Source organism: Rissa tridactyla, chromosome 18, assembly GCF_028500815.1.
Source record: "Rissa tridactyla isolate bRisTri1 chromosome 18, bRisTri1.patW.cur.20221130, whole genome shotgun sequence".
NCBI classification, from domain to species: domain Eukaryota; kingdom Metazoa; phylum Chordata; class Aves; order Charadriiformes; family Laridae; genus Rissa; species Rissa tridactyla.
This window is the reverse complement of record NC_071483.1, coordinates 4,170,021-4,184,510: the sequence shown is the minus strand read 5'-3', so window position 1 is coordinate 4,184,510 and position 14,490 is coordinate 4,170,021. Positions and strand designations below refer to the sequence as shown.

General features: G+C 47.9%; 1 protein-coding gene across 4 annotated transcripts; it reads right to left on the bottom strand.

The window, feature by feature from the left end:
• Positions 1–22: 22 nt before the first annotated feature.
• Positions 23–14,046, bottom strand: CEP85 (centrosomal protein 85). Of its 4 annotated transcripts, XM_054223763.1 has the most exons (14): positions 13,970–14,046; positions 12,240–12,311; positions 11,490–11,642; positions 8,526–9,241; positions 7,771–7,904; positions 6,817–6,934; positions 6,250–6,435; positions 5,734–5,886; positions 5,321–5,475; positions 4,681–4,801; positions 4,168–4,218; positions 3,975–4,082; positions 2,718–2,946; positions 23–2,444 (listed from the first exon to the last, which is right to left on the bottom strand). In XM_054223763.1, the coding sequence occupies exons 2-14, from the start codon at positions 12,292–12,294 to the stop codon at positions 2,281–2,283; spliced, it is 2,343 nt and encodes a 780-aa protein (XP_054079738.1). In that variant the 5' UTR covers positions 12,295–12,311; positions 13,970–14,046; the 3' UTR covers positions 23–2,280. The 4 variants fall into 4 exon arrangements, with proteins under 4 accessions (XP_054079738.1, XP_054079737.1, XP_054079740.1 ...); XM_054223762.1 differs by lacking the exon at positions 13,970–14,046 and having other exon boundaries at positions 12,240–12,479; XM_054223765.1 differs by lacking the exons at positions 12,240–12,311; positions 13,970–14,046 and adding an exon at positions 9,817–9,898 and having other exon boundaries at positions 11,490–11,599.
• Between the last annotated feature and the right edge of the window lie 444 nt (positions 14,047–14,490).

The following is a 14,490-nucleotide window of genomic DNA, read 5'->3' as shown; positions in this document are numbered from 1 at the left end:
GTAGCGAGCGGCTTCGCAGGAGTGAAGCGGAGCAGCTTTATTTTATACTCGAAACACTCAGTACAAACAAACGGGTGAGACAAAGGCTGGTATAAATACGCTACACGCAACGCGACGCGAGGACACGCAGCACAAAAAGACAGAGCCAGAACATGGTCCTGCCACCCCTGTCTGGGATGCTCTGTAAGGAAAGCCCCAAGATCTCCCCTGCATGGAGAGCAGCAGTCACATATGGCAAATGGGATCACCATCTGAGCCAGACGGGTCCAGTTTTGCAGGGGGATGACACGGGGGTGTTTCTCTTCCCTCCCCTCTGCACCAGCAGCCCAGCTGCTGGTACCGGGCCAGGCGCGAGGCTCCAGGCATCCGCCAAGATGAGGTTTCAGCCACGATCCCATTTCACAGCCAGCTCCGCAGGGGCAGAGGGCAAACGCGTCCCCGCACAGCACCTGGGAACTAGATCTTGCACCCCAAAGGTTGCAGAGAAAGGGGATGGTGCTAAACAGCACCCTGCAGGAGAGCGCAACTGTCACGGCCGGTGACGCTCTGCACCCCAATGCTTAGAGAGCTCCCAGCAGCCAGGACAAGTGAGTTCAAGAAATAGCCTTGGCCTACATTTAGCTCAGTACATGGCATCAGCAGCCTGGGAACAGAAACAGCCAGAAATATAATACACCAGATGTGGCAAGAACGGAGCAGACAGCTGGCTGCCCCACAGATGCTGCTGCGCTCCCTCCCCGTGCCATGCAGGGGGCAGCTCGGGACAGCGAGCTAAACAATTTATTGCCACCATCACCCGTGGTGGCCAAACACTAAGAACAAAACATATTTGGTCTTAAATTTTAACACAAAGGAATAACAAAAGCATTTCTCACAAACACTGGGCTCACAGCCCCAACATGAACCAAGAACAACCAAACAGACAGAAGCTTCAGCAGTATTTTCCCCCCCGTGACATAACCGACTTATCTTGCTCTTAATTCAAGCTGAAAATGAAAAAAGTTCCACCCTCAGCACCACAGCGCTGTTGCAAGCAAGCACTCAGTACCAGGACGAGTTGCCGCTAAGGTTAAGGAGGGTTGTGACAAAGTGAACCGCATCCCGTACTGATTTATTTAGAAATCCCATTATTTAAAAGGGAGCTCCCAGAGAACGAGGAGCAGGTCTACAACAAAGCCCGAGTGGTCACTGCCTTGCAGGCATCAGGGAGAGCCCTCGGATGCATCCTGCCGTGTTAGGACCAGAATGGCTTTCACCCTAGCAAGCAGAGAGCCAGGCAGCGGTGTCTCCCTGCTGGCCTGCAGCAGGGTCCCCTGGGGGCGCAGAAGCTCTCTGCGGCTGTGGCAGGGGCTACACATATTTGAGGCTCCCCAGAACTGTTCGTGATGGCTCTAAAGGCTGCGACAAGAAACAGCAGTTCCTCACCCTGCCAGCAGACGCATTAGGCATGAAGCAGCATGGGGACAGGAGGTTTCTCTAGTACATTAAGGCACTTCAGCATCAATCCACTTCCTCTGCAGTCTGAATCATACCCATGCTCAGAGTGCTGTTTCAGGGGGGATAAAAGGCTTAAGGCTTCTGAGGTAAAAGTGCCCAGGGGAGTGTTTTCAGAGCCTTCTTTTAGTGTTGCTTTACTCCCCAACTCCATTGGAGACTGCAAGAGTCTGGCTGGATTTACCTGGGCAAAGCAGGTCCTGCTCCATGAACAGCTACACAAGCATCCAAGCCAGAGCTGTGCACACAGGATCTGACGAGCCTGCAGCACCTTGGTGTAATTAGCACTGGTATAACTGGCACACCTGCTCACCTATGAAGTCCACAGATATCCCCTGAACACTCTGATAATCCTCTGGTCTTACTAGTCACACAGGATCTGCACAGAGAATTTATCAGAAAGACCAGGGCATACATTTCCTTTTAGTGATGATTTTAACTGTCACATTTGCGTGTTCAGCATTTGACATGCCTGGAAGGCAATTCAGAATTCATCTCCCGGCATCAGAGACCACACCGGCTCCAGCAAACACAGCATAAACACATTCCACAAGATCAAAGCTACGGCAAAGCCCGACACCGAAGCCCTGAACGATTCCAGTTAGCCAGTCAGCAACTAAACAATTCTGGCAACAAACCCCCTGGTTTCTCATGGATTGGATAAGTCACACATCTTGTACCCGAGCAAAGGGATGGCAAAGTGCTGAATAGGTTTTGGGTCATAGGAGCGCTAGACTCCTGAGGTTTTCAAGTCTTCATTTCCTGTCTTACTTTGGGCAGTGTTCTTTACTGGGTGATGCAGTTGTCTCCCATGTCCTGAGCATATCTGTCAGATATTGCTGTCCTTAAGTCCTCCACCTCTTTGTGAAGCTGTTTCACCTCCGCCAGTTTCTTTGCAAGTCCATCAGGGCTCAGCAAGTCATCCTTCTCCTTAGCAGAGTGCTGCACAACTGTGGAGTCAGAGAAGGGTGTTACCGTGCGTGCAGTTCTGACCAAGGATCACAGACATTTGCAAGTGAGACAGAAAAACCAATGCACATTTGCGAGAGAGGTACTACTTAACATTTAGTTATTACAGCATGCACCTTTAGAGCTAGCTAAAACAGAAGGAAGGTTCAGAATCCCAGAGAGATGAGAATCTTCCATGCTGCATTATGTGTGAGTTATTTCTGTTGCAGCACAGGAACCAAAGGGTTCGCTCTGCCATCACTCGGCATACTTACAGCGAATGCCCAGGAGCAGAGAGAGGTTGGGATCCTTGCCCTGAGCCCTGTGAGTGACAATGCTGTAGACAGACTGCAAATCCTGCAGACAGCTGGCCAGCTCACTGTGCAATTCCTGGGCCAGGTGGGCTGTCTCAGCAGGCAGCGGCTGGGTTGTTAGCTCTGCCTGCCGGAGCCGTTCCTGAAGGGTCAGGTTCTTCTCAATGAGATCCTGGTTCTGCACTGAAAGCTGAACAAATGGACACCGCAGATGAGTGGTCAGAACTAGCACACTTAAAGCAACTTAACACAACTGCTCCTCCACGATGATGATGGGAACACCAAGGGCAGGAGCAGCAGGTTTACATCAAGTCCTCCAGACTCTTGCCAGATGAGCGAGTGTCAGTCCTGCAGGGTATGAGCATTTGGCTTTCCTGGCTCAGGCAAGAATCACAGAATGCTTAGAGTTAGAAAGGACCTTAACGATCATCTAGTTCCAACCCTCTGCCATGGGCAGGGACACCTCCCACCAGCCCAGGCTGCTCCAAGCCCTGTCCAACCTGGCCTTGAACCCCTCCAGGGATGGGGCAGCCACAGCTTCTCTGGGCAACCTGGGCCAGGGCTCACCACCCTCACAGTAAAGATTTTATTCCTAATATCTAATCTAAATCGACCCTCTTTCAGTTTAAAACTGTTCCCCCTTGTCCTATCCCTCCATTCCCTGATAAAGAGTCCCTCTCCATCTTTCCTGTAGGCCCCTTTAAGTTCTGGAACGGGCTATAAGGTCTCCCTGGAGCCTTCTCTTCTCCAAGCTGAGCCAGGAAGCACCCCATGACACTACACTGTCCCTGCTGAGGCATGATGCAACAAAATAAGCTTTCAGGAGGTTGTGCACCAGCTACTCACCCCAACACCGGCCATCCCTTCCCTCAAGGTCTGCCATTGTGCTTGGCTTCCTTTAGGCTTGAGAATAGGGCTCAGCCCTGCCTTTCAGCCAGGGCTGCAGCCGAGTTTGGACTCCAGCTCACCACCTTGCTGCCCCCAGCTGGCAAGCTCAGCGTCCTCCACCACTAACCCACAGCCTCAGCTGAAGTTCCCAGGGCAGAAACTGCCTCTCTCCTCCTGCTTTTGAACAGAGAAGAGCTCCCTTCAGATCAACTGACTAGCAAGAAGCAGGAGAGGTTGTGCTGCTGACTGCAAATTAAGGGCCTTGCTAAAAGACAATCCATTGTTCATTCAACTGCTATGCTTGGGCACTCTAAACGCTCTTGCTCTGACCTCTTTCACAGCAGTGCGGAGCTGCTGCAGCGCATTTTCTCTTCTCATCGCCTCCTCTTTCACAGCTTGGCTTGTCCCCTCTTCCTGGGCCACCTGTTCTTCCAGGTTCTGGAACAGACCATGGGAAAGCAGTAAGTCTAACTCACTTCACAGCAGATTCCCAGTTCTAGGTCCCTCTGCAGTCACCTCTCACCTTTACTTGCAAGGACAACTGCTCCATCTTCTTCTGCTGCTTGTCTACAATCTGGAATCACAAGCAGAGGCATCAGAACTGGCTACACAGACTCAGTAATACCACCAGCACTTCTCCTTCAGTAGGACAGCATCCCCTCTCCTTCTCTTCCCTGTCCACTTACAGCTTTAAGCACTACCTCTTTTAGTAGTGGCCTTAGATTCCCTGACAAAAGGTACCTGATAAGAGGCACCATTAGAATTATCAGCTAAAACAGACCAGAGAAGTTGCATTCTTGTGGTTTTCCTCTGCCCTCTTCTGCATTCTGCAACTTCTCTCCAGTGTTACTGTAGAAGTGCACAGTTATCACACCAAGAACGGCTTTTAAAACCCCTCCATTTGGAATTCCAGGAACTGCTGCTTCAGTACAATTGTGACTGCCTATGACTGCAGAAGTCCCTGATTTCATTTTAGCGCCCTGTGTGATTCAGTGGAAGGAAAAATGTGTGATTCTCAGCTGGGACAGCCTGTTACCTTCCTGAGGCGGTCGCATTCTTTCTTCAGAGAGTCATTTTCTATTTTCTGTCTCTCACCGTCCTGGGCAGGAGGTCCTCTCTCTGCATTCTTTACACACTGCTGCACCTTGTCCTGCAAGCTGAAATTAACAGAACACCATGGGAAAGCCAGCTTTTACTTAAGGTGCTTCCCTCACTAAACAATACGAGGAGGCAAATGGTTTTCATATCAGGTCTCAGTGTTGCCCTATTTGCATCCCAGCTTGCAAACTGCAAGGGCTGTGAAGGAGGGAGTCCCTCTCCCTGGACACCGCTCTACCCGTGATATTGGCACATTTGCAGAGATACAACAATTGCAGATTACGTAGGTCCATTTCACAAGGATTTACAGTTGAGAGTGATAAACTGAGGACACAGACAGACCCAGGTGACAAAACAGGGGCCCCCTTTCTTTCAGCCATCTGGTTCTGCTCCCATGCTCCACTGTTGGCACACAGAATTTGAACACGGCATTCTAGCGAGAATTCACATAATCATCACAAATCCATGGTGACCTGGTTCTGACAGGTGGGACAGTGGTTTGCTGAATCATCACTGCTCTTGTGCAGCAATTACTTCTGTGCTAAGATGAAGCTTATTCTAATCCTCCCGATTTTTACCTGCGCACAGTGGAAAGAAGCTCCAGCTCCTTGTGCTTTTGGGTTTCTAGCTGCACCTCTTGCTCCCTGAAAGCAGCCCGGACATCTCCAAGCTCTGTTTCCAGTGCCAGCACTGTTTCCTGCATAGCAGTACTCTTCAGTTCAGACTCCTTCAGCTGCAACAAAGACCATCACAAGACGCTAAAGACCTCCCAGGGGTTTCACCACACACACCATGTTTCAACCACATTTGCAAGGCAGATTTTTATTAACTATGCGGCAATTTCTCAGCTATAGCTCAGAACATTCCTCCTCTGAAAAGGCCAGACCACAATTTTACTTGGGCAGCTGTGCAGATGATTATCTGCAGCTGTAGAAAAATTATCTGAGCAAGTACGTGAAGAGCCATCATCACAAATCAGAGGAAGTTTTACCTTCTGACTCTGTTTCTGGTGGTCCTCAAGGGTTGGTAGGTCAGCCAGGTATCGTTCCAGAGTCTCGATTCTCTGTTGTCTCTCTCTGTTTTGTTCAGATTCCTTCTGGCATTTCTTTTTAAGGTTAGTAATGTGTTTGTCTCTTCCCTTTACCTGCAGGGACAGTTATATACAAGTTTAGTTCATATAATTTCTTGTCCATTCTTCAGTCCTCTGTAAGCCCACTCATTCACCTTTTTGTACAGCACTCAATGCCAAAATACAGTATCACCTTAACTCAACCGCATTTCTGCTCACTTAAAGATAGGCACCTTCTCTGGTTAAAAGAGGAGGTACTGAAATACTTCTAACCGCAAGAGAAAGGGCTTTTGCTTATAAACCAAAGTGCTTTACAAGGACATCAGAAAATACCTGCAATAACACACTGCTACAGAAAACTTTCCTCTAGGCAATATATTGACTTTTGGCTTCTCAAAGACAAAGCACCTTCCCATCTCTAGAGCAATGGGATCATACCCTTTCTTCCTGTTTCTTCAACTCCTCCGCATGTTTCTGCATAGTTTCCTTCAGTGACTCCCGGATCAGCTTTGCATCCACCTCTGCAGCAGCCAGTTTTCTCTCCAATTCAATCTTTTCCTTACTGAGGGATTCAGTCTTCTCTGTGAACTGTGCTCGAAGAAACGTGTTCTCCCGCTGCAGCTCCTGCAAACAGAGACAGCCAATGAATTCGCTTCCTTACAAATTGGCACTAAGCAGCTGCGCTGTCTCAGAGCCATGTTCTTAGCCCTCTTAATTCCCAAACATCATTCAGCCCATCTTATATGCTGCAGTATCTGAAATGGCACTTGTCAGTGGTGTCAGGCATTTGCATCACTAGCACAGCTTCTAAACAAACCATGGTACTTGAGGGCTTGAAATCTCAAGAGTCACAAAAGATGTCAGAGATGACAGGTAACTGGGACCCCATACAAAGCATAATTTTATTCTGCATGGCCCTTCTCCTCAGGAAACACCTCATGAGAAGCAATAGGCCCATTGGATTCAATACATATTTCTTACTGACACCCTGTTGCGCCCAATTACCTGCATTCTCAGCATGTAGACATCTCCATAGGGTGCCTGACAGCCAAGCAGGGCACTGTGAACCTGCAGTTCACTTTCCCGGACCTTCTGCTCCAGCTGGGATATGTGTTGTCTTTGTCTGTAGAAAAAAAAGAAAATAACCAACAAGCAATAATACACTGTTCTCAAACATACAGTAGAGAGCAATACAACATGAACAGTGCCACCACAACTCTAATGCTCCATACAGTGACAAGCAGAACAGAAAGACAACTCTGCAACTCAGAACTGATCCGCAGAGAAATAATCTGAAAGATAACCGTTCTGCCTTTTGCAATTGGTATTAACTTTTGTTCCCTCCCCTCTTTTCAAAGGCTCTCCCCTCCAGCAATGATTATACATAAAACTCACAAGCCTTGCATGCTTTGGAAGATCCAAGTTGGCTGTGGAGCTTATGAGTAAAATGAACAGACATCAGAGGACTCAAAGTGAGCAAGCAGAAAAAATATTTACAGTCCAAATGCTGAAGGTAGTTTTCAAAGAGCTTATGGACCATAGCATTAGCTATGAGAAATGTTGCTTGCCAGCCCAAACTCACAAAGAACAAATTTTAAATAAAGACCTCAAAGAGCTCCCAGAAAGTCCTCGAGCAAAAAGGCAGTAGCTTTGACATTCCAGATAATCATGATGTGAACAGAAATCTGTATCCCTTATAAAAGACAGAAAACTGTAACCAAAATGCATTTATTTGGACCCTTCAGGATAACCATACTAATACCAAGAGGAAGGCGAGCTCATAAAAAAAAAAAAAAAGGCTGTTCTCGAAGTTCATTATATTGTTCTTTGCAACGAAAAAGCTCCGTCAGGTAAAAGGGACTCTGAGATACGAGCGTTCCTTGGTACTTTCAAAACCCTCCCTTTCCAAAAGGAAATGCACTGGAGTCCTTAAGCCGCACATCAGTACCAAACTCTCACCTGTCAATGAGGAGCTCTTTCTCTTTGAGTAGGTTTTCATTGGAGTTCAGGATATTGATCCACTGAGCTGGATCAGGTGTAGGCAGTGAAGGAGAATACACTGAGGGATGGTGGCAGGCGCCTCCATTTTGTAACTGAAAGAGGAGACAAAACGAGGAGGGAGAGGTTTGCGCTCCACAGAGGTAATTGCAACATTGCTAGAGCTATTTTGCACGCTGTGCGCTCATCTGCATGCCAGGACATAGCTATTTCAGTCTCTGTCGATGTCCAAGAACAAGTAACTTTGCCCAAGCACAACTGGAGATTAACAAATAATTTTAGATCACTGTGCTAGCTCACTGGAAACAAATTGTCTCCATTAGGGTACAGCTGGTGGGAGGTGACTCCATCTAATGAACTGCAGTTAGTTTTACGCATCTTTTAAAAAGTCTGTTTTCTAACTCTAGATACAGAATAGAATTATTCTAGAAACTTGAGAACTTCTTGACGCGCTTTTTCTTTGCAGTTTCTAGCAGACAGGGTATTTCACCTCTTGATCTGAACCATTGTGCAGTGCTGTAACATAATACAGTGCTGCTCTACATAAGCAGCATGTCAAACGATACCTGTGACACTACATGTTGTAAAAACAGATCATTAAGAGACTTTCAGTGTAAGACAGGGAGAAGCACAAGACATTTTCCCCCTTGCTTCATAAATATGGGTCAAAGATTCATGACTCTCAGACTCATACATTCACACAAACAGCTGCCTACCTGCATTTGCTCTACTTGCAATCGCACTTTCTCCAGCTGTTGTTTCCAAGCATTGAGCTCGCAGACTCTCTCATGTGGATGTAGTGTGCAGGTTTCTTGCATCCATGCTCGAGATGGAGGAGCTACAGGTTTTGAAAAGAAATTGTTGGCTTGGAGTCCTGTTGGCATCAGTCTGTTTCCGCTCATCCATGTTCCATCCTGGGGCTCACAGACTCCATCAGCTCCCGCTGCGTGCTTACTCTCTGGCAGCACCTTATACTGGTCCTTTCCTGCCTCAGCTGCCCCAGCGTTTGGATTGAACTTCTGGAACCTGTGGAGAGGGTCATTGCACAAACTATCCAGAAAGAGAGACTGGTTAAGGGTGCGCTCAATGGCAGGGGTGTCAAACTTCCAAGTATCTTCTGTTCTCATGTGATCAGAAACGGGATGCCAGGATTGCTCAAAATCTTTTTCCCCTGAAGTCCCGTAGAGACGCAGGAGATCCCTGGGAGGCACCTGAGAAGACTTCCCGGCATTAAAATCTCCAAGTCCTGTGTGTTCAGAAGCAGATCCTGGCATAGCAGTTTTTGAAGTACTCTGTGAATAGCTCTGGTCTCCCGCAGCACACAGCTTGGAGGGTGAGGCACCCAATGTAGAAGGCATAACATGGGCTGTTGGGATGGTCACTTGGGTTTTGATGGGCTGGAATGAGGAACTGTTACTGGAATTGCAAAAGTCTAGGGAAAGAAGAAGAGTGATGGTCTAATTACAACGCTGAAAATATTCTGACACAAACAGCCACTCTTCTGCTGAACTTTCCGAACAAATTTTAAAAACCAGTTCTTTTCCCTCTGAACACGTTCTCCTAAGCAGCAGCAGCAAGACTAAGGCACACCTATGTTCCCCCTCACTACCAACTTTCAGGAGCCTATGACATTTTCCTACCACCGTAAGCCACAGGCAGAATTCAAGTTTAGTTCAGTACACATTTTTAATCCCTTGCTTTTAAGCTGCTCTAGTAAAAATCTTAAATCAATAAGGTTATCTTTCTATAGGTTTAGAAATCAAGTCCTTTAAATTGAATAAAAAGGCTGAAACTTACTCAGCTGAACACTGAGACCTTGATTCTGTTCTGCCCGTCCCACAGCTCAGCGACTCTGAACCGTAACCAAAGCTAACTGGAGCCTTCACTAAGCCCATGATGAGCTCCAAACGTAGCTGAACGCTAGATCACCAAGCAGTTGACCTTCGAACTACTCCAGGACGCTGCAGCAAAAGAGCTTTTTCTAGAGGCTAGAGTAATGGCTCTCACCTTATTGCCACAGGAAATGAGATAAAGCTCAGCACACGCACCCCAACGTGAGCCTGTCCTGTCAGACGGGCACCAAACCTGGCTACATGGAAATACAGGGTTATTCTTAGCAACTCTCAGATTTCAATACAGCAACAGCAAGAGCTGAGAAAGGCAAACAGCAAAGTGCCTGTTCTCACTCCTCATCCCGATACGTTGTGTATCGCAGTAATTCCAGATTCATCCCAGATACACAAACTTGTTTTCTTCAAGGGTTTGGCTGAAGGCCCATCCCCACATGGTGTTTCTTTAACCCAACATCAGGGCTGCGAGGTCACCCTCCACCTGCTTGGAACCTCAAAGTATTATTACAAGAAGAAATAAAAGGTTACAATCTGAATATGACCAAAACCAGATTCTGCAAAGACCATCAAACTGCAGGAAAACTACCACAATAAAGGCACAACACCCTCTCCTCAAAAATGAGCAGGAAGGGGAGAAAATCTCTCAGACATTACTTGGCTGTGCCTAGGAGCTCCAGAGAACACCATGCTACCAAGCCGTCACAAGCACGTTCACCTTGGCAAACAGAAGACAGTACTGTTTCCTTTTACAGCCCTTAAATTTACACCCCAGTATCACTATCAGGAACTCGAGTTCCCTGACCAGCCACGTGCAGATGCTGCAATCAGTTCCTTGAGTGTGCTAAGGGTTGTCACAACAACATTTCTGAATAATGTACTGACCTGAAAGTCAGTGTGCTTCAGCCAGCTGTCAGTGCCACAATTCAGCCTCAGCTCTTACAAACAAGACTACATTACAAACGTTCAGAAGGGCAATTTCCAAGAAGGCCATCATTATCTCCCCTGTCCTCAGCACGCAACTGGATGTTTTATTATCCTGAGAGAGGCCAGTTGGGACATTTAAACATGTGCTCTGGTAATATTTCTAGCAGTATTTCCACAATGCAGACTTTCTAAAAAGCCTTCATTTCAACTTGCACATTATTAAGATCTATGGCTCATTCAAAAGGCTCAGGGCAGCTTGTGAAACACATGAGTGTGTGAAGTGCATTCTTTTAAAAGAAAATGCAAAATTCCTTGCTGCTGAAAGAAAAATCAGTGAATCAATAGTGGTTTATGTCACTTTCATGGATGAAGATGAAAATAAAAGTGGAAAGGATTGCTGGGACAAGCAATTTCACAGAACTTGCCTCAGCTGAGGGCAAGGCTGCAGCATTCTTCAGTGAGAAGTACACAGCTCTAACACTGAGGAGACTTACGCACAAAGGTGCACTCATCTGAAGTCTCTAGAGGCACCTACAAATTATTTCTTAAAAAAAAAAGATAAATCACACAGCAGACTTGCTAATAAATCAGTTGTTGGTCAATATGAACCAGCAAATCACCAACGTGTCTCTTTTGGTCAGTTAAAAAACCTTACTAAAGTTAGAAGATAACCAAACTAGCTTAGAGAAACAGCAAGTCCCTCAATCACTTGTTTATATTTCAGGCACCATATCTATGTACTAAGGCACTGGTTTTGAAATAGTCTCCAGACATCGTTACAGACTGCTCTTCCCCAGCTCTTACACTCTAGGTTTCAGTAATATTGGGCTATTTAACGCTTCTCGGTCTTCTAAGAAAACTTAGAAGTCTTTGGCTGCTACTGTGTGATCCCATGCTGGCCATCACCTTCTGTGCTGTCTGAGCAGGAGGTCCCAATGCCCCCATCCCCGCTGTCAGCCACGCTTGAACAGCGACTGACATGGCTCTGGAACTTCGCAGACAACATAGGTGTTTTCCAGTCAGTCTCCAAGAAATGACTCTTCTGACTGGTGCTTGGATCTGGAGAGAAAAAGCCAGGGATATTTATGTTTTAGCCAACAGACTGAAAAGCCTTTAAATACAACTAATTAGCCACATCTAAACACCTGTGCTACCAAAACCCAAACTGATCCTTGCTTGACTCCCTGTATTGTTGCTAAAGAAATCTCTTTTGCAAAAGGAAATGACAGCAAGCACAGGGAAGTCAAAGAATATCAACAGGAGACTGAAAATCAATCTTGTTATGGAAGTCAGAATGCAAAAGCAGTAAATTATATTCCCATTGCTAAATTTGGTAATATTACACCCAGCTGATGCTCTCAAACTAAAAAGAAGAGCAGCAATGTTGGCACACAGCAATACCCATAAATTTTTGCATTAACTGTTAAAAACACTTCCCAATTTATCCATTATCACTCAAGAGATCGGTTCATTACCAAATGATTCTCTACCATTGCATACCTGTGCAATTGTTTTATTTTGAAGCAATGAGACTTTTTTTTTTTTTTTTAATAAAAAGCTTTTGGTAAGGAGCTCTTCTTAGGGCCATATGTCTCCTCAGAGAAACTGAAACAGGATCCGACAGCAGCAGGGCTTTAAAGAAACGACTGTCCTTACCCGATGGATTGCTCTGCTCGAGCCTCAGGTCTGGATGTTTCTCAAGAGCAGCCATCTTATCTATCCAGTGAGCTACAGGGCAATAAATAAAAATCATATTTTAAATCAGCATAAATCAAACCCTGTTCTCACTAAACAAGTGAAGGGTACATGTAGATCAGCTACTTTTCAGAGTAACATAGTACTTAATATTTAATTAGCATCTCCTCCCAAGGGTATCTCTGTTTCATCCCCGCAGCAACAGAGGCTATACTTAAAAACCCCTTGCAGTTATTGTAGGCTTTCCTCATGCCTGAAAAATGAGGAGAGTTCCTGTTTGCAACATTCTCCAGGTACACAGCAGTTCAGCAGCGCCTTTCAACTGGGGCATGTGTTATCCCCATCGTAGTTATTTATAGAGCATCAGTCACCATGGTACCCTACACGGCGGCGTTATGTCTACAGAGACTAAAAATTTCCTTTTAAAAGTCTTAACTCTAAACCAGTTCATTTCTGCCCTCTGTAGAGGTCACTGAGCAACTACACGCAGAAATGCAGTCATTCAAAACTTAGCATTGCTGTTCATTATCTGTCCAGAGCTTTGGTTTAATTTATCTGCTTATCTGAGTACTTCAGGCAGTGAATTTCCTGCCTCTGATGACGGGAGTATAATTTACAGCTCTTGGGCTTCACGTGGAAATTCAAGGCCGCTCTCCTCTCCACCAGTAAAATACTAAATCCTCAACTACCAGCTCATACAGATTTTTGCTTAACTGATTCAAAGAGCTCAGGGAAACCATTAATTCTTAGAAAACGTATATACACAGATTTTGCAACAGAAGAGAGACATTGAGAATGTAATAGGATAGATAGTGAATGAGAAGTAGCATTTTACTCAGCAAAGAAATAAAACATTTCTAGCTAAACATAGTGCTTATTATGTTTAATTCAGGGATGTTTCAGAATCCTGAGTTTAAACCTCAGTCTCCATCACTACTGACAGTTGTAACCGAGAAATTCAATCATGCTCACTTGAAATAAAATAGACAAAGCAACCAAAGCATTCCCACCTCACTCAGCACCACCAGAGAGCACCCACACCACCCTACAAACCACCCCCTTCCAGCAGCGGGGACAGGGCAGACCCTGAAGAGGTGGTGGGAAGGAACATGTTCCAAACTAAGGAAAAATGGAATGAGAAAGAGGAAGGGGAGCAGTGGGTCACGAAGAGAGAGGGAGCAGCGCTTCACTCGATGGAGGGGGAGAGCTTGGCGCGTACATGGAGTGATGTCAAGCCTGGGTGCAGGGGGCAGCCCCTCGCCCCTCGGAAAGGGATGGGGAGAAGATTGATTTGGGTGAGAAAAGGGGAATGCGGTGATCCCGGAGGGGGCGGGGGGGGGGGGTAACTGCCTGGAAGGCACAGCCTGACCCCGAGGGGCTGGTCCCTGAGAGGAACGGGGGGACCGGTCTCTGAAAGAAAGGCGGTGGGAGCCTGTCTCTGAGGAGAAGGGGGGCGTCGGGGGCCGGTCTCTGAGAGGAAGGGGGGCCGGTGAGGGGAACGGGTGTGGGCTAGCCCCTGAGGGGAGCAGCGGTCCCTGAGGGGAGCGGAGCGGGGGAAGCCGGTCCCTGAGGGGAAGGGGGGCGCCGAGCAACCCGGGCCGGAGAAGAAGGGACGGCTTCACCGAGGGGGGAGCACAGGAGGGGCCCGGTGGCGGAACGGCTCCCGGGCGGGGCGGGCCCGACCCCCTCACCTGGCTCCGCCGCGGCGCTCGCGCTGCCCCGCGCGCCGCGACCGTTACAGCCGCGAGGGGGGAGTGGCAGAGGAAAAGTGGGCAGGGCCCAGCCCGCCCTTCCCCACCCCGCAGCCTATCGGGCGCGCCGGCCCCGCCCATGCCGTGCTCTCATTGGCTCAGCGGGACGCTGATCCCCCCCCGCCCCGCAGGTTCGACGGCTTCTGGCGGATGAAGATTGTCCGCAGCCAACACCCGTAGGGCGGAGCCTGAAAGAGCAGCCCCGGGGCTTGCTCTGCGCATGCGCAGTGATAAATAGCGGCGGGGCCGGGCGGGCCTTCGGCGCCCGCCCCAGCCTAGGCCAAGCCCAGGCTTGTATAAGGCAGCGGGGCCTGCCCTGCTCGCTCCCCACTCGGCCCCAGCCCCACGGTACGGGCTCCACCGCCCCCTCAGGGCCCCTCCGGCCATCCCAGGCCGCCAGGCTGAGGCCCAGCTCAGTCCTCTCTGCCCACTCGGCTGGAAAGGTCAGCACTGCTCTGGGT

Excerpts from the sequence above, each read along its gene's own strand:
- CEP85 (XM_054223762.1), bottom strand. The coding sequence starts at position 12,336 with ATGATTTTTATTTATTGCCCTGTAGCTCACTGGATAGATAAGATGGCT. Across the intron at positions 9,242-11,489 it reads CTGCTCAGACAGCACAGAAG|ACTTTTGCAATTCCAGTAAC; the intron begins GTGATGGCCAGC and ends TTCTTTCCCTAG. Across the intron at positions 2,947-3,974 it reads TCCGCACTGCTGTGAAAGAG|CTTTCAGTGCAGAACCAGGA; the intron begins GTCAGAGCAAGA and ends CCATTTGTTCAG.